Below are 20,782 nucleotides of genomic sequence, written 5' to 3'. Positions count from 1 at the left end.
GTTTTCGAGAACCACCTGCATCTTCTAGATGGGTTTCTGCTCCATCACACCTGGACCGGAACCGGACCTATGAACATCATAGGTCCGGTTCCATCGGTAGCTTCCATCAGTGACCCGGGGACCGGCTTCGGTGCAGCTTTTAATTTGAAAAACACTAACGCTCTTCCGGTAGTCTGATGATGGCTTTATTATGGAGAACCCGCGCAGGCGCACTGCTGCCCAGAACGGTTCTGACCCTGAGGGAAACGGGATTATTGGGAAAAAGTTAGAATCTTTTAACCCAGATTAGGATGTAAATTGATCCGTTTATATTTACTGAATCTTAATGGATTCTTTTTTTCATCTGGAGTCCATTCGGTACCAAACAGAACCGGTTCATATACAGAAGAACCGGATCAACACAAACAGACCACATGTCTCCAACCTGGGACTACGGAGGCGCCAGTGGCTCGTTGGACCATCCACAGCAGATACATAACGTTTTTAACAGTTTCCCTTTTTTGCAATATTTGTATTAAATATCCATAAATAATGAGATTAAAATACCAAAAACATCAGATCTGTTTTAACTAGGTTGCTGTTTACATATTCTTAGTTTTTCATCACTTTCAATCCTACAGAACTAAAAAAACAAAAAAAATTTTTTACAACTTTTTATCTTTTTTCACAATAAAAATAAATAAATGTATTTACACAACAGGAGAAACACGTCTGACGTTCTGATTGGCCACAGGCAGGAAGTCATCACCAGCTGACGTTCTGATGTAAACAATCGTTTCTGGATCATCGAAGGTTCTGGTGGAGGCAGACGGGTCGAACCGTAACGGATCCCAGAGAGAGTCCTGATGTCCTGGGGTCAGTGAAGGCATCAACATGGGCAGAGCTGGCTCTGGTTCTGACCCGGAATGAGTCATCATAATCCCACTCTAGACCGGAGAACCGAGCTGCCGGACCCACCAGAACCTCATTCTGACCCGGCTGAAACCCAGAAGCATCTTCATCGGTTCAGACGAAGCGGCAGAACCATTTCCTGCTGAGCTACATCAGGTCCAAATGGAGCCAGAACCGGGTCCAGAACCCCGCGGAGCCCCTCCCTCCACACGGCGAGGTCCCGGCCGCCCCGGGCCAGGTGAGGAGCGAACACCACCTCCAACCTGCGCAGAGCACTGCTCTGGTCGCCACGGGAAACAGTCGCCTGGAGACGGCGCATCATCAGCCGAACCGTCACCTGATTGGCCCAGGCCAGACCGAGGGCGGGACTCACTGAAGAGGACGGAGAGCTGGGCAGGTAGACAGGTAGACATCAGGTCAGGATGAAAACGCTTCGGGTTTACCTGGAGGACAGCTTTACCTGGAGCTGCTCTCTGATTGGTGGAAAACGTCTGTGACCTTAAACAGATAACAAAAAAACAACAAGTTACCATGGCTACTGATCTGAGACGTCTTTCACCTGAGGACAGGAGACAGGTGTGTGTGTATGTGTGACCCACCTGGTTGATGCAGAGGACAGGGGCGGTGAACTCGTGGCTCAGGTGATGCACCATGGAGGAGACGGTGAGCAGCTGCTTGTTCCTCTCCAGCCAATCGTCAGGCCGGAACTCGCACCTGAACAGCGCCGCCACCGAGTCGACCACGACCAGCCGGACTCGGCCCTGGGCCAATAGGAGCGCGGCGCGTCGAGACAGACACACCTGCAGCGAGTCCTGGGGATCAACACACCTGTGAGCCGGTCAGCCAAAGGCTCCGCCCAATCTGAGGACGGAGGTCACGCACCAGGTCGGCAGCGTGTTCCACGTAGATGTTGTCGGAGAAGCGGAGGCGGCCAATCAGAGACGGCGGGACGTCAGATCGCAGCGACGTCTGCTCTGAGATCAGCTGCTGCAGCCGCCGGATGGGGAACGGATCCTCGGTACAGATATACAACGCACCTGGAGGGCAGAGGTCAGAGGTCATGGAATGCTGGGAAGGTCACTGGCGTGGTGCATTCACTGACACCCTGCGTACGCATGGTGCCTTCACTGACCTGCGCTCAGACCTCCGTGCTCCACCGGATACTGCACTGACAGGCACAGCTGCAGGCCCAGCTGGGTCTTCCCAGCTCCGCTCTCTCCCGCCAGCTCAGTGACGCCCCCCACTGGCAGTCCTCCGCGAAGCAGCTGGTCCAGAACCGGACAGCCAGTACCGAGCCGCAGGCCGGACTCCAACCTGCGGCACTCACCCCGTTGCAACTGGAGGGCTGAGGGGAGAGGGGATGCTGTTAGAACTGAGCATGACGTCACACTGTGTGAGCCAATCAGATAATCTCACCTGTGATTGGCTGATGGGTCCTGCAGGCGGTGGCGGCAGCATGGAGCAGCTCCTGGACATCTGGGCCGGACAGTCCGGTCATTTTCTGAAGGTCCGGCTCAGACAAAACCAGAACCTCCCGAACAGACTTCAGATGAGCTGGGGGGGGCGGGGCAGAAAACGCGTTACTATGGCAACGACACAACCACAGCTACACATGGTGATGCTCAGTAAACCCAGGGAGCCCATAGGAACCAGCTGTAATGAGGTTCTTGTTCTGTTCGTTCCTGGCAGCAGGAACTACAGTTAATTTAACAAATAATAAAGTTTGGGTTCATTAAATAAAACCGACGTCACTGTAGAACAACGATGGGGGTCTGAGAGGGAAGCTGAGGCTTTTCCAGTTAAACCAGTTGGGTTTGGAGGTGGAGTCCGGTGGAGCAGCTGGTACCTCTCTGAATGGCGGAGATGATCCGCGGTTTGAGCTGCAGCTGGTCCCAGTTCATCTCTGCGGTACCGGCTCTGGTTCTGACCAAATTTGTTTGAGAAAGCGTCACAACACGGACAAACTCCTGCCTGAGCACGTGACGTCATCGCTTGCCGCCGGGTCCAGAAAATAACTCCGACTCCGGTACCGCTGCCTGATATGGCCCAGTCCCGTTCGTTCCGCTTGTCCCGACCCGGCCGAACCGAACAGAACTGGCGGCGGCGCGAAAAATGACGTAAATATGGACATGGATTGGCTCAGAAGTGACGTCACATTTGGGCGCCAGTTGGGGAAGCTAAACACCGATCAGAACCAGAATCAGTAATTGATCCATTAGTATGAATGGTTACGGTTCGGATGGGGCGAACATGAAGCTCAGCTGCTAGAATTCGAACAGCTCTGCTGGTTCTTCCCGCCTGGTTCCGGAACTTTACCCGGTAAGTGGGGCGTGTTTGTTATAGCTGGTGGTCCAGTGGTTAGAGGCTGGTCCTTCGGCCAGTTCGGTTGTAGGTTCGATTCTAGGTGCGGGGTTTCTACTTCATAAGTGAAATTTTGCTGTCAGAATGTTCTGGAGGTTCGGTTTGTTTGGAAGACATCTTTGGTGTTCGATCAGAACCAATCTAGTTGATGGTAAATTATCTCATTTTCTGCAGGGATTTCCAGCTACTGTTCAGGTCCAAACACCCTGGTTCTGGTTCAGGAGCTCATGGTTTTGATTTGCAGATAGTCTGAATTGTTCCGCTCCAGAAACCAAACTGGGTTAGAACCGGTCAGAACCTTCTCAGACGCTTTAGAAGATCAGAATATAATAGAAATCAGCTTTATTGTCCCTCAGTGGGAGCAGCAGCAGCGTTGTGTGTTCTGTTAGGATTCGGTTCTACTGGATCACAGTGAAACATGTTGGCTTGTTTTAAAACGGGAATAATGTTCATGTTTACTGAACATTAATAAGAGCTTTCAGTAGATCAGAGCCGTGCAGGAAGGACAAATACAAACAGGACCCTACTTTTAAATGACTGACTGGTTCTGCAGCGATTTAGGTCCAGTTCCAGACTCACTGAAGAACCCTCAGCATAATACTCCCACCACCGTGTTCTCTCCCCTCTGTCTCTTTTGATCTGACTAAAGGAAATTGATCTCCAGGACGCAGAATCTGTTTCCAGATTGTTGTTGATCTATGCTAAAGAGGATCTGCTCCTCATCCTCAGGCACCGCCACAATGAGTTCCAGGGTGTGTCGGACCTGTGGGGGGTCCGACATCGATGTGGACCAGGCCCGGGGCAGCGCAGTGTGCACGGGCTGCGGCTCGGTTCTGGAGGACAACATCATTGTATCAGAGGTCCAGTTCGTGGAAGGAAGTGGAGGCGTGTCGTCCGCTGTGGGACAGTTTGTCTCCGCTGATGGTGAGACCGGTTTTCTCTACTGACTGGTAGGACCAGAACCAGTATTACCATTAGAACCAGTTAAAGGTTGTAGAGACACTGAAGAGTCCAGCTGAAGCAACCCAGAGTTTAAAACCACCAGTTGTGGGTCACCGCTAGGCCTGTCGCGATAAACGATAAAGATAAATTTAAACTATCAACCTCATTTCAATTATCGGCATTATCGTCTCTTCCGGCCTTTTTCTCTTTCTGTTGATGACACTGAATGAAAAAAGGCTCAACTCCGGTGCTCTCCACTGACCCTTCCTCATTTCCTTAGTGTAAAGCTCAGCTCAGATTGTCGGCCCATTTTCAAAACCTGACAGACCACACATTAGCCGACAGAAATCCTAGGTATAACGGTTCCACCGGGTTCGGTCCTGCCGTGTGGTGTCCAACAATGGGCACTAAATAATGGCTACAAGTCCAGTGAACTAATTTTAAAACCAGGCATTAATCAATGCTTTACTGCAATCTACCTGCAATGCATGTAGCTAGTGTCAGCGTAAAGTCCTGCCTGAATGAAAATCATTATAACCTATTTATGTCACGTTAACGAAGAACAGCTGAAAAGTTACCGGTTTCGCTCCAACTCCTCCTCTTGTCATTTCTATATTCTTTCCATGTTGAATAAACATTAATGTTGTTTCCACATATCATCTCCGATGTCGGCTGGACTTCGGGTTGCGCTGTGTCAGCTGTTTGGGATTCCCCGACGTAATTTCCCCTCAGAAAACACAGAGGAGAATCCGCGCTTTCTGATTGGCTGCCTGTCACATTCAACAGGCTGCGTTAAAGATCCCAGTCTGGGGAAAACCCCTGATTTAGATCGGAGACGATCTACCGTAACACACCACAAACTACAGGATGATCGGTTATGAAATAAGAATAGGAGCAAAAAATCGTGTATGCAGTATTTATTTCCACTTTGGCTTTTGTTGTTTAGTTTTTATTCAAGTACATTTTTTGTTAATGGAGACTGAGAATCCATTTTATTTTTGGTTGTTTTGTTTATCAGTTAAGTGTTCTTTTGAAATAAAGTGTATCTATCTTTGGCAGGAAATCGCATGCATTATTACGTCATTTCCATTAAATCAGTGTAAAAAGGTCTTCAAACAATATTATTGTTTATCGCAATAATTTTTGAGACAATTAATCGCTCAGCAAAATGTGTTATCGTGACAGGCCTAGTCACTGCTAGCTAAAAGCTAACTGCACTAACACTAAACTAATATGGTATTTAATGTAGGCTGATGCTAACACTACTTAGTGAAAGCTTAGACTAAAGTGCTACAGCCATGCAGGATTTAGCAGGAGTTGATGCCAAGTAAGTTTATTTATAAAGTGTTTTTCACAGACATAAAAAAAAATTATAAAGCGCTGTACGATATAAATCAACCTTGAAATTATACAAAACATAAAATCAAGAGATAAAAGCCTGGAAAAATGTTTAGTTGCTTTTTAAAAATGCTAAAGCACCAACTTCAGGGTTGGTCAACATGCAACAATGTTAATAAATGCATTTCAAAATAAGAGCATGAATGTAAACATTTACTTGAATTCTTAACACTTCAGCGTAACATTCAACTGAAAGTTTTCAAAGCCACCAAGTAAATTAACCTTTAGAATATATTTGGAATATGTGATTAAGTGGAAGCTAAATGTTTTCAAAGCAAAAGAGGCAAAAAAAAAAAAGTTCTGGTATTAGCAGAATGTTGCACCACTGAGAACCTCTAATAAACCCATTTTCTGCAAAACATCCAGCGGTTTGCTCTAGAGCCGCACATGAAGACACGTCAGGAATCAAACAAGAACCAGAACTGATAAATAATATTTATTAATCAACATGGAGGCAAAAGTGATCAGAACCGGTCACCTGCACAGAGACAGAACCAGGTTAGAACTTCTAACAAGTCAGGGTTTGGGTTAACTTCACATTCTGAGTTTTCATCTGAGAAATTAGCAGGATTCTGTTCATGGTTTGTTCTCTCACTTCTGTGTTAACTGGAGTTAAACTAAAGACCCATCAGACCCGTGAACGTGTGGCACACAGGCCATTTTGATGGAACAGTGGAGGTAAATTAGTGTTATCTACTAGTGGTGTCGCAGTTTGACGTGGTTGCGGAGGGGGGTCAATATCACTCCCCCGTTGCTAGGAAACGACGATTGTGGGATGGTTGTGGGTCTTTGTAGCGATACGCTAACTGAGTTACTTTGTAACAATTATTAAATTAAAATGTTGCGGACTCAATCACAATATCTCTTTTGATTGTTACAAATGCATCTTTGAACCAACTGAACATTCATTCAGGTTCAAGCAGAGCGTTGGTGGATCTTTAGTTCCAAATCAACCCGAACACTGTCCAGAACCCAGGTGTACGGTTAGTTACCATGGTTGAAGGGAAGTCGCAGCTCGTAGGCTTTGCTGCCATTCATGTGAACAGTCGGGTTGACGCCGAGGCCTTGCTGGGGCTTCCAGCATCAGCAGCTGGTGCCGTTTAATCCAGACTTCCTCCAAGACGACATCCCAGGTAAACTGTGAACTCCTGATTGTCTCTACAAAGAGATAAACCATGAGTGATTAGGCAGACCTCTTCAGTTGGTTCTTTCCTGATCTTAAACCCTAATCTCTTATGGTTGAGTCTGAAAGGTGGTCTACAGATTAGTGGAGTCTCAGGCACTTTGAATGTTCTGTGTTTAGTGTCCATCATCAGAGACCAGAGAGAAAAGATGCTCATACATCAGAAGAACCGTATAAGACTCCTTGTACATGTTTTCCACCACCAAACTCTGCAGAGAAGAACAGATACGATTAAAACATTTCCTCCAAGCCAATGGTTTCATCAACCAGACTCTGTACCTTCCTGAAGCCTCCCTCTGACCCAAAAGGAACTTCATCATTCCTTTAGAGGTGACAGTAGCTTCATCCAGCAGGAAACCCTCCAGTCCCACACCAAAGCTCCGACTTTTAAATCCTGCTCCCTCCCTAACCAGAGCGGATAGGACCAGAGGGACTTTCCAGATCAACAGACTGCCATCAAACGATCCATAATCCGAAGGGAACAAAAACCAGGCCATCCTGAGATCTGGTTCAGACTGCAGCTCACCTTTTGTTCTGCGTGAGCTTACCGAGTGTGCAGGCCATGGACAAGTCAATCAGCAGGAGCACAAACTTCTGTTTGAACAACAGAGACACCTGGAACATCATCATCCTGACAAAGGAACAAAATGTCACTAGTTTCATTAAAAGCAGGGACAAAACTGCAGAAATTTATAGTTTCTGATTCCAAGATCGATCCGATTCCCCAGGTTTACAGGTCTAAGAAACTAACCAGCTTCACGCACTACGAGACCGTCCCACCAGTCCTCTGTCCCAGTTTGAATTTAATCTAGAAGACACTGTGGTACTGCAGCTTTTCTTTTAAAACTATGCAGAAATGGTTAGTTATCAGAATTTAGAATTGAAGTTTGCATGAAATAAAGCTGTTGGATTCAGTTATTAATGGATAAAACCTGGTGTTTGTTCATTCCCACCATGGTGACCTCAGCATGAGGCTGTTTGAGTGCAGATCGAAGCATCACCCTCTTGGAGGCCATCAGGCTGTAACCAAACCGCCAGGCGTCTGGAACGGACAGGAGGCGTTCTGCCCGCTGCTCTGCAGGAACATCAGCTGCCAGGAGAAGCTGCTGGTCCTCTGAGCCTGAAGACCACAAACGAAACGCCTCATGGTTACAGGTTTAGACCCAGCTCAGGTCGGGGATGAAACTCAACGACACCAGTTCCTGAAGAATTGAGCGACTGATCCTGGATCAGTACTGACTCACGTTGAAGAGTTCACCTGTCTGCCCTCCACATGAAGACTCTGTTCACATTCAGCTGACAACAAAACCACAGCAGGTCAGCTGGTTACCAGGTGACCTGCTCACCTCCATGCAGTCCTCCTCACAGGTGAGCTCTGTGTGTCCAGAACAGACTGTAGAAACAAAGCGGCTGCTCAACCTGCCGGCGCTCAGCACCACCTTCAGCTTGACATCATTCTGGAGAAAAGCAGACTCACCGTAACGCCTGGTGCAAAGACCGGTAGAGGTCATCAACCAGCAGGTGGGATTCAGGACAGGTGGACACGCCCCTCCGCCCTCCGGGGACAGGCACCTGGTGTTGGGGAAGGGGAGCCGACAGGTGGAGCTTTATTAGTCCCTGGGTTGTTTTCTAGCCAACCGCTCCACTCAGACCCAGAACACACATCGGCTTAGGTTAAATCACTTCAGTTGAAAGTTTTTGGGACAAACCTTATGGCCCACATTTAGCACCGCAAACATCTCATGAAATAAATGTGCAATTAAATATCATTAAATAATGCAGAGTAAACTTTTTAATCATTGTGTGGAAGAAAATCTTTTCAAAATATTCATTGTTTGACTCCTTTTAAACAAATAGAGGGGAATCATTATATTTTTAGGTCTCCAGTCATTTGTGTCGCAGGCTGAACAGTTTGGGAAAGCGTACCAGGAAGCAGGAAGAAAACGATGCTCTGAAGACGGTGAAGCCGTCCGGCCTGACGTTGCTGATGGTGTGACCACAGCGGAGGCGAGCCGTCCTCTGATGGCGTGTACGCCGTCCGTCTGCTGATGGCGTGGACGCCGTCTGCGTCTAAATGAGGACATCAGAGACACAGAAGCTCCCGGTGTCGAGTTCAGTGAAGAAGAGCTGACTGACTGCTTCGAAGCGAGGCGGATCCACAGGTACCGATCCCGACACTCCGACTCAACCACACCTGAGGACGGAAAATCTGCTGAACAAATGAAGGTCAAAGGTCAGGAATGTTCTGGAAAACTGTCGTGAAGCTGACAGATTTCCTCCTGCAGACTCAGAGTCACCTGGGCCTTCAGATCTGGGTTCCAGAAACCCAGAAGAACCCAGAGAACGTCTGGAAGAGCGTTTTTATGACCGAACTAGATGAAGGAAACGTCTCATGTCGATGTGATCAGAGAGCAGCAGCTTGAAATCAGACATTTCTGACAGACCTGGAGGTTTGTAGAGAAACATTTAACTTGGAGGAATCAGAGCTAAAATCTGCTCAGTTTTACCCTCCATCTGACCTCTGACCCATGGTTCCTCTCATGAAGCAGCAGCACATCGTCAGGAGCAGCACAGGTGATCCCTCACCTGTCCAGAATGGACCTCTCCCCCTCTAGTCATTGAAAAGTAGACAAATGATTCAGATTTGGTAAAGATTTTCCTCCGTAAAGCTCGCTGCAGCTCTCATGCTGAAACTGGAAGCTCCGACTCCACTGAGGAAAACACTTGGACTCTGCAGCCAGGTAGGCTAATTACCTGGTTGTCATTGTAACCAGGGAGGGAGTCCAGGTGAGGCTGCTTCCGGATGATTGCAGCTGAAAACCTCCTGCGTTCCCATGTGAGCGGTACCGGTACCAACCGGGCCTTGGCTCAGACTGGGCTTCTCCTACCAGATCCGCTGGGTGAGACTGAGCTGGACCCCGAGTCAAGTCTTAAACGGGTCGTTAGAACCCAGAATGGTTCCGACCAGGGATCCATAATGAAGAAGCTTCTGAATTCTGCACCAAATATTAGAATAAATGTGAACTGACTGCTGGAAATTTCTCAAATGATATATTTGTTAATAATTTATTGAATAAACTTTTAGCCATTTAGGTAATCACTGTAATTCTGATCATGATCATGTTAAGTTTTAAAAATGCTCTGGACAGATTTAAAGTTTTTAGGATCAAACATGAACTTTTCACATTGAATTTCTTCAGACTAAATCCTCCATTTAGATATGAACATATAGAATCAAACACTTTCAAATGAAATTCTTTGTTAAAATGACACTTTATTAAATGATCAGAGTCTGTTTGCTGCCAGGTCCAGTCAAAGCTCCACTCCTCGGTTCTGGTTTCCACACCGGAGTCGGAAAGGAGTCCAGAGCCCAGACGCTGCAGAACGGTGAGTTCAGGACGCGTCTTCGTCTGGGACGCGTCTCCAGGTGTGACTCCAGGTGTGTGTGTGTGTATGTGTGCAGGTAAGCGTCAGATCCAGCAGCTGGGCAGCCAGCTGCAGCTCAACCAGCACTGCCTGGACACGGCCTTCAACTTCTTCAAGCTGGTCGTCAGCAAACACCTGACCAGAGGCCGGCGGACGGAGCACGTCATCGCCGCCTGCCTCTACCTGGTGTGCCGCACCGAAGGCACGCCCCGTATCCTAGCAACCAGCCACCTGCCCTGCTGTTTGTTTTCCCACATCTTAGTTTTTAACTTCCATATTTGAATTTTTTTTTTTCATTGAGATTATCCACTAATAAAAGTAAGGTATGCTAAACATTTCTAAATAAAAATTGTTCTAATAAAAATCAAGTGTTTTATCTTCCTACATCTTAAATTTTTAGAATTTTTGTTCAATTTAAGATTACCCCAAATTACTAATCTCTCTTTAAATAGAACCTCAAACCCGATTGGCTCAGAAGCAACAAACATAACAAAGGGAAGCTAATACAGAAAAATGTAAATAACAATTAAAATGACTGTATTATAATCTAAAAAGGCAGTTCTATCTTTATTCTACGTCAATAAAAATCAAAGTCCTGAAAATATTTCTAAATAAAAAAAATATCTTCCTTTGTAAAGAAAACCAGAAGAAATTAATAAAAATGTATTTTTCCCTGTCAGTCGGATCAGCAGCTCCAGAATAAAGAAGAACCCGTTCAGAACTCAAGGAATCGTTCAGTTAGTGAACCGGTTCTGATTCAACCCGTTTCTTTCCTGAACCGGGCTTCAGACATGCTACTGGACCTGAGTGACCTGCTGCAGGTAAGAGCCACATGGGAGCAGCCAGCTGCAGCGTTTCAGCTCTGGACCAATCACAGAGCGTCTCTGAGCTCTGGACCAATCACAGTGTGTTCTCTGTGTCCAGGTGAACGTCTACATCCTGGGTAAGACCTTCCTGCTGCTGACCCGGGAGCTGTGCATCAACGCGCCCGCCATTGGTGAGACTTCCTGTGTGATTCGCCTGTAACATGTCAAATTTAGCTAAAATGGCAGCGATTAGACCTACAGAATGACATTTCCCAGCATGCTCTCTGCTGAAGAAAGGTTCATCTACAGTGACCTCTGGTGGTGGCTGCAGGAAACTACATCAGATAAAAACAAACATTGCAGTTTCAGTCACACAAACTTTAATGATTGAAACACCTCAACCAGTCAGAACCAGAACCGCTAACGCTATCAGAACAGGAGCTAACGCTATCAGAACAGGAGCTAACGCTATCAGAACTGTAGCCGCTAACGCTATCAGAACCAGACTGTCCCTCCTGGATTGAGGCCTTTCAGTCCGTCAGGTCCAGCTTCAGGAGTAAAAGATCAGTTCTGGGATCTGCCCCCCCTGCACTCCGGTACCGTTGGTGCTGTCCGAGGAGCACTGGAACTGGAAGGTCACCTTCCCACACTGCACCTCGGTCATTCCCTCCTGTCCAAAGTAGCTGAGCTCGTTCCCGTCCAGGACGGCGCTGACCGTGTAGAAGGTGTCCTGCTCCACCTGGACGGGGTGTTCGAACCAGACGGGGAAGGTGCTGCTCGACCCGTCTGATAGAAACTTGGTGAGGTTCTGGGCCAGAAGGGTTCCCTGTCGCTTCAACTCGATCCTCACGCTGTACTCGGCCTTCCCGCCGCTCGATCCGTACAGGCCCAGCCCGGCCATGAAGATCCTGCGGTCCACAGCGAACTGGATGCTGTCGCAGCGCCCCCTGTAGCGCCACTGGTTGCTGCGATAGGCGGACGCCTGGAAGCGGTGGCACCGCTGCGGCGCCAGGCCGACCCGTTTTCCCACAGGGAAGTCCAGTTGGGGTTTGTTGGTGGCGGTGTACCACAGGAAGATGTTGTGGGTCTCCGCCAGTGTCAGAACCTCTGACTGCGCTGGTCCATCTGCAAACTCCTGCAGAGACATGGAGGGGACCCGGAGCAGGTACAGAGCCTTCCCAAGCACGGTCCGCTGGTTCCGAGGGGTCACCGCCAGTCCCTGGCGCCGGCACTCTGCCGCCGCCCAGCTCAGCGCCGCCTGGAACACCGCCGCCTCGCGGATGTTGAGCGTCTCTCTCTGCAGGACGATCTCCAGCGTGGGCCGGTCGATCTCACAGAACCCTTCAGACCGCAGCGCCAGTTCGGCCTGCGCGTCGATCACCTCCCAGCAGCGCTCCGTAAGCTCCGCCTCCTCAAACAGCCGACTCTGCGACAGCAGCACGCAGGCGTTCTTGGCCTCCAGGCTTGTCTCCAGGAAGCCCACGCACGCCTTCGCCACGGCCGGGACAATGTACTTCTTGGCGGCGTAGAGCGTGGCTAGAACCGTGTCGGCGTCCAGCTCCACCTCATCGCTGTACATGTACCTGAGACACAGGAGGGGACATTAGAGACCTGGGACCCAGATCTACTCTGGACCAGAACCCTGAAGAAGGTTCTGGATAAGAAGCTCTTGGGTTCTGTTGGTTTCTAGTGAAGACACCACATCTACTGATTGGTACGAGGTCCAAGACCCGTCAGAGGAAGCATCTGGACCTCTCTGAACCGGTCTGAAACTGCTTTGAATAGGTCCAATCCAGTCTGAACCGGTCTGAGTAAGACTTAGTGAGTCAACGCGAAGGTCTGAACTCGGTCATACCCAATGTGAATAGATTTACATCGGCCTGAATGGGTCAGAACCGCTGTGACCATCGTCTGTCTGGGTCTGACTTTGATCTACAGCATTCTGAACCAAACAGTTCTGGTGGTTCAGTGGTGGTTCTGGAACCGTGTCTGGACTCACTTCAACAGGGTGAGGAAAGCAGCTGGTTCCACGTCCGGGATGTGGATCTCCGACTGTCCTTCCGCCAGATCTCCATAGAACATGGCTCCAAACACGGAGCTGCCGACCGCCAGGACGTACTGGAACACAGTGAGGAAATGGGTCGGAACCGGCTGGCAGAACCACACCAAGAGCACAAGATCGCTCCAGACCAGGTTCTGTACCTTATGAGCCGGGACCGTCTGCGTTTCTCCAGGCGGACCCACGATGAAGTGGATGTCGGCCATGTGCTCGTTGTTGAACATCAGAGCGTTCCTGCAGACAAACAGGAACCAGCTGGTGTCAGCAGGTGGCGCCGCGACGCACCATCCGCCCACAGGGGGCGCCGCACCACGCCACCCGCCCGCGTCATGTCGCCCGTCCACAGGTGGCGCTGCTCAGGTCGTTTATGAGTTCAAAGTGGCGCTGTCTGACCCGGTTGGACCCAGTTCACACTGAAAGTAATTTATGGTTCTGAACCGGTCCAAACTGGGACCAGAACCTAAATAAACTGAAACATGGTGGAATGTGACGTTTGTCTTCAGCACAGGAAGTGGTGAAGCCCCGCCCACACCGCCATGTTGTTGTTTACCTCTCCCTCAGGGTGGGGTGGGCTCCCTGCCAGCTGAGTCTCTCATCATCATCATCATCGTCGCCGTCGTCGCCGTCGTCGATGCCGACGGTGTTGCGCTCGGCGGATTCCTCAGGTTCGCTCAGCTGGACGAAGTTCTTCTTCGTCTCCTCCTCTTCCTCGTCCTCGCCGTGAGGAAGGCTGGTGGAGAAAAGCTCCGCTGCCATCTCCTCCTCTTCCTCCCATCACAACATGGCTGCTTCCTGTCCGGGTCACAGGGATTATAATCCAGATTATCCAAACAGCTGGGAGCACAAAGAGCCTAAACCAATCCGGTCCGCTTGGTTCTGCTGGTCCCAGTTTGGTCCCACTGGTTTCTAAAAGCCACTTTAACTTCAAATTCACAGGAAACAAGTGAAGAAGTTTAATATTTCATATTTCAGCATCAGGATTTATTCAGTGTTATTTTAAATAAGGTTATCTTATGAAGCGTCGTTGATTCTGCTTTTGTCTTGCTGATTGTCAGAATCAGGCTTTTTCTCTCCGGCTCCTCGGCGCCTTCTCCCACCGAATCCAGCAGAAAGGGCACGACTTGTGTAAAATGATTGCAACAATAATTAATAACTAGCCAAAACATGGGCATAATAATCTTAAACAGTCCATGAATAAGAAAAAAATTAAACAAAATAATCCCACACCAAAATAATGAAACATGACACAGCTGCATGAAACAGCAGGAAATAGCTCTGCAGTAAAACGAGCTGCTTCTTCGAAAATGACAGTAAAGGCTGCACTCGATTTTTACAAGACGTTACGGCAAACCTAATTTACGAGCTCCTTTCACAGTAAAAGCTCACATCCGGTTCATGTTTGATCTACTGCCAGTAGATTTCCAGCGGCTTCATGTTTGGACTTTGCAAAAGGAAATAATGTATCGGAAATAATTGGGGCCATCAAGCAGCGACTTCTCTCACTTCTGGGAGGCAGAGGGACAACTCTGGAACAAAACCAGCAAATGTCAACCACATCTGATGTTCAATTTCAAAAATAAAAGCCTACTAAATAAAACGTTTTTATTTCCCCCCCTATGTTGCTGTGCTTTTATTTTGAAATTAAACATCAGATGTGGTTGACATCCGCTGGAAATCTACTTGCAGTAGATCAAACATGAACCGGATGTGAGCTTTTATTGTGAAAGTAGCAGGTAAGTGTGGGTACCATAACGTCTTGAGCTTTTCCAAGAGTTTTACCGCCGTTGAAAAACAGCCTTTTCTCCTCACTGTGCTCCACAGAGCCTGTTTAACCATGAACATCAATATTTTCAGCACATGGATGTAGCATTTTCATTAGCGATGTTTCATGTAGCATAAATAACTGCTAACACACTTCCATCACTTTTAAACAAAGTTTAAGTGCTCTAAAGCACATTATTTTACAAGAACATTAATAAAACTGTCACTTATTATACTTAAAATACACTTATTGAACACAGAAAACAAAACGATAGAGACGGAAAAGGCTTCACAGACTATATGATTCGTTAATTTTTCTTTTTACCCCTCCGGGGTCTTTTTTTGTGGGCTCTAGTGTCCCTTATATGACAGTAGGCTGACAGGAAACGGGGAAGACCGTTTCCGCGGCCGTCGCGGGTTCGACTCCAAATACGGGTCGCGCTAACCACTACGCCACCACGCACGCACCGCTATTTTGTCTTTTAAACCCGAACTGACACTCAAAACTACAATCCATGAACTCAAAATGTTCAACAGTAAAGATAATAATTCACATTTCCATTCGCAACACATTAAATTTGAATAAAAACAATAATTTTGAAACAGGAAGTTACCCGCTGTTTTGCGATGGATCTGTCATCTTTCCAAAATAAAAGCTGCCGGTGCTCATATGATTTCCTACCGGAAGAGCTTCTCACTTGACAATCTAGTGTAACAACGTCACACTGCTACACTGGCTTGGTGCTCTTGGGGCCCCTGGTGGAGTGGGGGCCCCAAGCATCTGCTTAACTCGCATATGCCTTCGGCCGGCCCTGATGGGACCACTTTGGGAATCTGGACCGGACAGAGGGAAGATTCTGGAGAGCCGAGCCTGGAGGTTCTGCAGGTTCGATCCAAACAGCAGATCCTGGAATCACTGACTATCGATCCTGTTGTTTGGATCAGACAGGTGATCCAGTCTGGGTTCGGCTGTCATCTTTTATCGGAGCCACGCAGCACCTTTCCGTTTTATCCCGAACTGACGGGCCCAGCAGACACCCGGTCCGGTTGCAGAGCAGAACCAAAACGGTCCGGTTCTGACTCCAGAACCAGCTCGTTGGTCCGGTTCTGCTGCTCGGTTCTGTGGTCAGTTAGCAGCGGCTCACTAAGCGGACCGAACCCATCCATTTCGTGTACAGTTCAACTGTGTGTTGTTACCTTTTGGACCCGCCTCGGTTCGGTCCGGATTAAAACCTGCCCTCGCGCTGCTGTCCGCCTCCCGCCGCCATCTTGGGTCCAGCTTGTTTTTCTGTGCTTCTCCAGCAGGGGGAGCCATGAGCCTGCAGGGACAGTAACGGTTCTGGTTCTGATCCATAACAGGTTTGTCATTAGGTCTGTAGTTAGTGGATGAGGTTCTGGTTCTGATCCGGTCTGGATCTTTGGGTCAGAAAGTATTGTTGAAACATTCAGGCTGCAGTTTAAGAGAAAACTCATTTTAGTAAACATGATTTCTATAATCTAATCCAGCATACAGTTTTCATCATCTGTGATAAATATTGGCAAATTTACTGTAGAAATAAATTTTCTATCACGGCCGTGGCGGCCATTTTGAATGGCCCGGAAACATTTGAGCCAAGTGAGCTTGTGACAGGGTTAGGGTGTTCAGGTACCTGCTGCAGCATAGAACAGCATCAGTACCTGAAGGGGCGGAGCCTGCAGTGTCTGACCCCGCCCCACCCCCTCAGACCCCTGCCTGTACATCCCTCGCTTCGCTCACATGCTGGAGTTTGGAGACAAGAACCACGAGGTTTCCATGACGGCGCTCCGACTGGTGCAGAGGATGAAGAGGGACTGGATGCACACGGGTCGCCGCCCGTCTGGGCTCTGTGGAGCAGGTAAGGTTGTCGCCATGGCAACAGCAACATCCATGTAGCTCATGACTCCTCCCCCCCTCCCCCAGCTCTCCTGGTAGCGGCTCGGATGCACAAGTTTCGGCGCTCGGTGAAGGACGTGATCGGAGTGGTGAAGGTGTGCCAGACCACTCTGAGGAAGAGGTGAGTGAGATCCCAGTGGATCCCTGCAGGTAAAGGAGATCATTTTATACCAGATTCCTAGGGATCCAATGATATCACAGGGATCTACTGCCAGAGATCAGTTGATCCTAGCCGATCCTTATGATTCCAAGCTAACATTAAAGATATGAGAACATTACTGCTAGTTCAGTCTCTAGATCCTGGTGGATCCGTCTGGATTCACCAAGATCACAGGGATCGACAGGACTGGTCCCAACCAGGAGATCACAATAGGCTCCATAAGATCCCAGTCAGTAGATCTGATTTATAGATATAAGAAGATCCAGGTAGCAGTCAGTGGATCCTACTGGATCTGTCAGGTTTAAACACCTACAGATTAAAGAAAGACAAGAGAGTTAGATTCTTTTGTACTCGCGAGGAGAACAGCCAGAGATGTTTTCAGTCACACATCTCTTCCGTTCTGAAAACATACAGTATGTGTCCGTTCTCCCTTTGTATTGCTGTTAGGATCCCTGTTACAGAGAGCGTCTCAAAGGGGCGGGGAAAACACTTCAATCACATGATTGCAACGCAAATGCTAGTCACTAACAAAACACATGGTATCTACACACTAGATCATTCTGTTCCAGACACAGGATAACACAGAGCAAGTTGTACGTTTTCATGGCAACAGTTTTCTAGCTATCTAACAGGTCAAGGATGCAGAGGTTTCTGCTGAACAATAACCCTGTTGAAAACGGTTCTCTGCTCTTCCTCAGAGGCCTTCTGAGAAAGGAATCAAAGTAATTCAACAACACAGAAACTTTCTTTATGCTAAGATGAAACAAATAAAGGCAAATAAGACAAGAACATTATAAAGGCACATGAAACAACAAATATTTGATAATAATATATACAATTTACCTAACAGGATCCCAGTCAGTAAATCCCACCATGAGCTAGCGCTTCCTTTCTGAATAGAGTTGTTTATTAAGAATGTGACGGTGTTGGTCGGTGGATCCCATCAGATCCCTTCTTCTGTCCCTGCAGGCTAACGGAGTTTGAGGACACGCCCACCAGTCAGCTGACCATCGATGAGTTCATGCGGGTGGATCTGGAGCAGGAATGTGATCCGCCATCCTTCACTGCTGGCCAGCACAAAGTCAAGATGCAGCAGGTAGATCTCCTGGCCTCTGATTGGCCGGCTCACCAAATATTAAAGCGAAGAATATTCAGTCTTTGTTGTCCTCTTGGTTAGCCAGGGAAGACCAGTTGATCACAGATAGATTCAAATCAAACACTGAAGTGGATTTAACATCCTCCTCTGCAGCTGGAGCAGGAGCTGGCCCGGAAGCTGGACGAGGTCGAAGGTCAGGCTGGGAAACTTCAGGACACCTGAACCGGGTTGAGCGGGAGCAGCCGGTGATCCGACTCTGTCTGCTTTGGTTCCGCCAGGAGAAATCAGCTGCTACAAGGAGGAGATCGAGACGGAGCTGGAAAAGAGCCGGCCCAAACTCAGGGGGATCTACGCCGCCTACGCCAAGGAAATGGGTCCGTCCAGAACCACAGCAGGTCCAATTCAGACCAAGTCACACATAAGCACAACTACACCAGAACCAGAACCGGCTGCTGAGTAGGAGAGCAGAAACCAGACGGATTATTCAGGCTCCATCTGGTTGTGTTTTATTAAAACTGCGAAGGAGACAGAAGGAGATCTAGACGTAAAGTCTAGATCACTAGTAAAGTCCGCTGCTCTCTCTGGTTCCAGATCCGGAGGATGAGGACGCCCTGTCCTCTCCGGCCGACCCGGAGGACAAGGAGGGGGATGACGCCGCCCTGCAGGCCGCCGCCCAGCGGCTGACGCAGGACTTCCTGCGTCAGGTGATCCAGGAGGAGGAGGGGGGCGGGGCGCCACAGGAAGCGGAAACGGAGGGAGCCGGGCGACCCGCCCAGGGCGCCCCTCTGGCCTCCATCCTGGGAAACGCCAGCCTGGGCCTCCAGGAGAGCTTTCACACCTTCGAGCCACCGGAACCGGACCAGAACCCAGATGGTACAAACCAATCAGGAACTGTTCCTTCACCATGTGGTATTACATCATCAGTTAACAGTTATTACATCATTAGAAAACTTTACTAAACAACCATCAGTGGGTCACAAAGTCACCATGTTACGCAGACTAGTAACTAGTTAAATCATTAATCACCATGGTTACGAGGTGCTGCGGTGGAGCAGCGGTTAAGCACAGTCCTGGACGTGGCCGTCGCAGGTTCAATTCCCGGCCTTGTGACCTTTGCCTCTTCACTCTCTCATTTCCCACTTTCCTGTCAATTCACTAAATAAAGGCCAGTAGAGCCAATAAAGCCTTTAGAGAAAAATCACCATGGTTACGTGACCAGCTAGGTAACACGGCGCTGTGATGTCACTGAGGGTTTGTTTTCCAGGGGATCCGTCTCCGAGCGGAGAGCTGGACCTGGAAGGAATCGACGATCAGGAGATCGATAAGGTGAGCGCCAGGTTCCAGTCAGAGGCATGCTGATTGGCTATCACCACGCCGGTCTCTGATTGGCTGCTGCTGTCTGCTGCAGTACATCCTGAACGAGAAGGAGGTGGAGGTGAAGACGGAGCTTTGGACCAAGCAGAACGCAGACTACCTGAAGGAGCAGAAAGGTTAGGACCGGTCAATACGGAGGATGCTGATTGGCTGATTGAGCACGGAGGATGCTGATTGGCTGCTTGTGTTCACAGAGAAAGAAGAGAGGATCACCAAGGAGAAGGAGCAGGGCACCTACAAGGAGAAGGTTGGAAACGGGGTCTACCAGTCTGCATGCCAGGGGCCGGCTGCCTGCTCTGACCTCTGACCTTTCCCCGTCTGCAGAAGAAAAAATACAAGAAGCGTGAGCATATCGAGGCGGCCACGGCGGGCGAGGCCATCGAGAAGATGCTGGAGAGGAAGAAGATCTCCAGTAAGATCAACTACGACGTCCTGAGAGACCTGAACCAGCCGGCAGGAAGTCCCGCCTCCGAGCCCCCAGGGGGCGCCGCCTTGGTCCCGCGCAAACGCCTGAGCCGCCGCCGCAGGAAGGCCGGCGACGCCAACGCAGAGCTGTCCGCCAGCGCCACCGTGATGACCAAGAGGTACCAGACCCGAGCAATCGATCGCCTGATCGGTGATCAGAGCTCAACTTCCTGCTTCCTGTTCCAGATTCCGGCGCCTCATTTCCTCCACACCACGGAAAAAGAAAGCTGCTCCACAGGTAAACCCCGGATGACCGGACCGGGCCAGGAAACCCTGAGTCAGTCAGTTCTCCCTGACTCCATTTTGTTTAATCGATTTCAGGTGGAAACAGCAGTTGCCATGGAAACGGCATCAGAGGCCGTACCTGAAGCTCCTCCTGCAGCCGTTCCAGACGCAGGCCCCGCCCCCGCCGAAGCCCCAACCCCGTTGGAGACGGAGGAAGAGGAGGAGGAGGAGGCAGAGGAAGACTGCGTCAGCGCGCTGCAGCTGGTTGGAGGTTGGTCCACAACTTTCCCTGACCCATCAGAACCAGAACCAGAACCGACCAATGCATCCATGTTTTCCAGATTACGGCTGTGAGGAAGAGGAAGTGTTTTAGCTCCGCCCACCCTGAACAAACTCCGTCCAGCCAATCAGGGGCCAGCAGGTCAATCACCGATGGAAGAACCAGAACTTATCAGAACTTTTCACTTTGAGGTGTCTTGGACCCACCCGGAACCAGCAGAACCAGTGTGAGACAGAAAGTGTGTGAGAGACAGGAAGTGTGTGTTGCTGTATTTTAATGATGTCATGTGCGACCCGAACAGAATCATGACCCAGCAGAAACATTCCATAATAAATGGACTGAAAGTCCAGTCGGTTCTGGTTCTGCTCAGTTTCATTCCTCCAGGACGGATCGAACCAGAGGCCCGGTTCAGAACCGGGATCCAGTCTCTGCAGGTCCAGACT

At 49.1% G+C, this 20,782-nt stretch overlaps 3 protein-coding genes and 1 long non-coding RNA gene across 8 annotated transcripts; 1 reads left to right on the top strand and 3 right to left on the bottom strand.

Annotated features, from left to right (window-relative positions):
- Positions 1–169: 169 nt before the first annotated feature.
- Positions 170–2,990, bottom strand: xrcc3 (X-ray repair complementing defective repair in Chinese hamster cells 3). 2 transcript variants are annotated; one of them, XM_028040961.1, is made up of 7 exons: positions 2,639–2,990; positions 2,308–2,445; positions 2,024–2,236; positions 1,774–1,928; positions 1,491–1,703; positions 1,352–1,389; positions 170–1,280 (listed from the first exon to the last, which is right to left on the bottom strand). In XM_028040961.1, exons 2-7 carry the CDS (start codon positions 2,387–2,389, stop codon positions 998–1,000), a joined length of 984 nt encoding a protein of 327 aa, XP_027896762.1. In that variant the 5' UTR covers positions 2,390–2,445; positions 2,639–2,990; the 3' UTR covers positions 170–997. The 2 variants fall into 2 exon arrangements, with proteins under 2 accessions (XP_027896762.1, XP_027896760.1); XM_028040959.1 differs by having other exon boundaries at positions 2,738–2,989.
- A 41-nt stretch (positions 2,991–3,031) lies between these two features.
- Positions 3,032–20,695, top strand: LOC114158961 (transcription factor IIIB 90 kDa subunit-like). 2 transcript variants are annotated; one of them, XM_028040938.1, is made up of 19 exons: positions 3,032–3,210; positions 3,982–4,176; positions 10,082–10,162; positions 10,239–10,412; positions 10,991–11,022; positions 11,126–11,198; positions 16,552–16,701; positions 16,767–16,860; positions 17,869–17,995; positions 18,149–18,188; positions 18,274–18,369; positions 18,587–18,868; positions 19,260–19,321; positions 19,404–19,485; positions 19,564–19,616; positions 19,694–19,953; positions 20,021–20,072; positions 20,156–20,330; positions 20,401–20,695. In XM_028040938.1, the coding sequence occupies exons 2-19, from the start codon at positions 3,993–3,995 to the stop codon at positions 20,430–20,432; spliced, it is 2,049 nt and encodes a 682-aa protein (XP_027896739.1). In that variant the 5' UTR covers positions 3,032–3,210; positions 3,982–3,992; the 3' UTR covers positions 20,433–20,695. The 2 variants fall into 2 exon arrangements, with proteins under 2 accessions (XP_027896739.1, XP_027896738.1); XM_028040937.1 differs by having other exon boundaries at positions 18,274–18,390.
- On the bottom strand, positions 6,016–7,736 carry LOC114158983 (uncharacterized). The gene is made up of 2 exons (XR_003598516.1): positions 6,585–7,736; positions 6,016–6,070 (listed from the first exon to the last, which is right to left on the bottom strand). It is a non-coding gene; the product is annotated as an uncharacterized LOC114158983 (long non-coding RNA).
- LOC114158965 (BTB/POZ domain-containing protein 6-B-like) lies at positions 11,365–16,186 on the bottom strand. 3 transcript variants are annotated; one of them, XM_028040946.1, is made up of 5 exons: positions 16,025–16,186; positions 13,617–13,858; positions 13,210–13,300; positions 13,007–13,125; positions 11,558–12,590 (listed from the first exon to the last, which is right to left on the bottom strand). In XM_028040946.1, exons 2-5 carry the CDS (start codon positions 13,820–13,822, stop codon positions 11,558–11,560), a joined length of 1,449 nt encoding a protein of 482 aa, XP_027896747.1. In that variant the 5' UTR covers positions 13,823–13,858; positions 16,025–16,186. The 3 variants fall into 3 exon arrangements, with proteins under 3 accessions (XP_027896748.1, XP_027896749.1, XP_027896747.1); XM_028040947.1 differs by lacking the exon at positions 16,025–16,186 and having other exon boundaries at positions 11,365–12,590; positions 13,617–13,822; XM_028040948.1 differs by lacking the exons at positions 13,007–13,125; positions 13,210–13,300 and having other exon boundaries at positions 11,365–12,590.
- Positions 20,696–20,782: the final 87 nt, after the last annotated feature.

The sequence above is a fragment of the Xiphophorus couchianus genome, chromosome 15 (assembly GCF_001444195.1).
Source record: "Xiphophorus couchianus chromosome 15, X_couchianus-1.0, whole genome shotgun sequence".
In the NCBI taxonomy this organism is placed as follows: Eukaryota; Metazoa; Chordata; class Actinopteri; order Cyprinodontiformes; family Poeciliidae; genus Xiphophorus; species Xiphophorus couchianus.
Note: the sequence above shows the minus strand (reverse complement) of the source record. Positions and strands in the feature narration are given on the sequence as shown.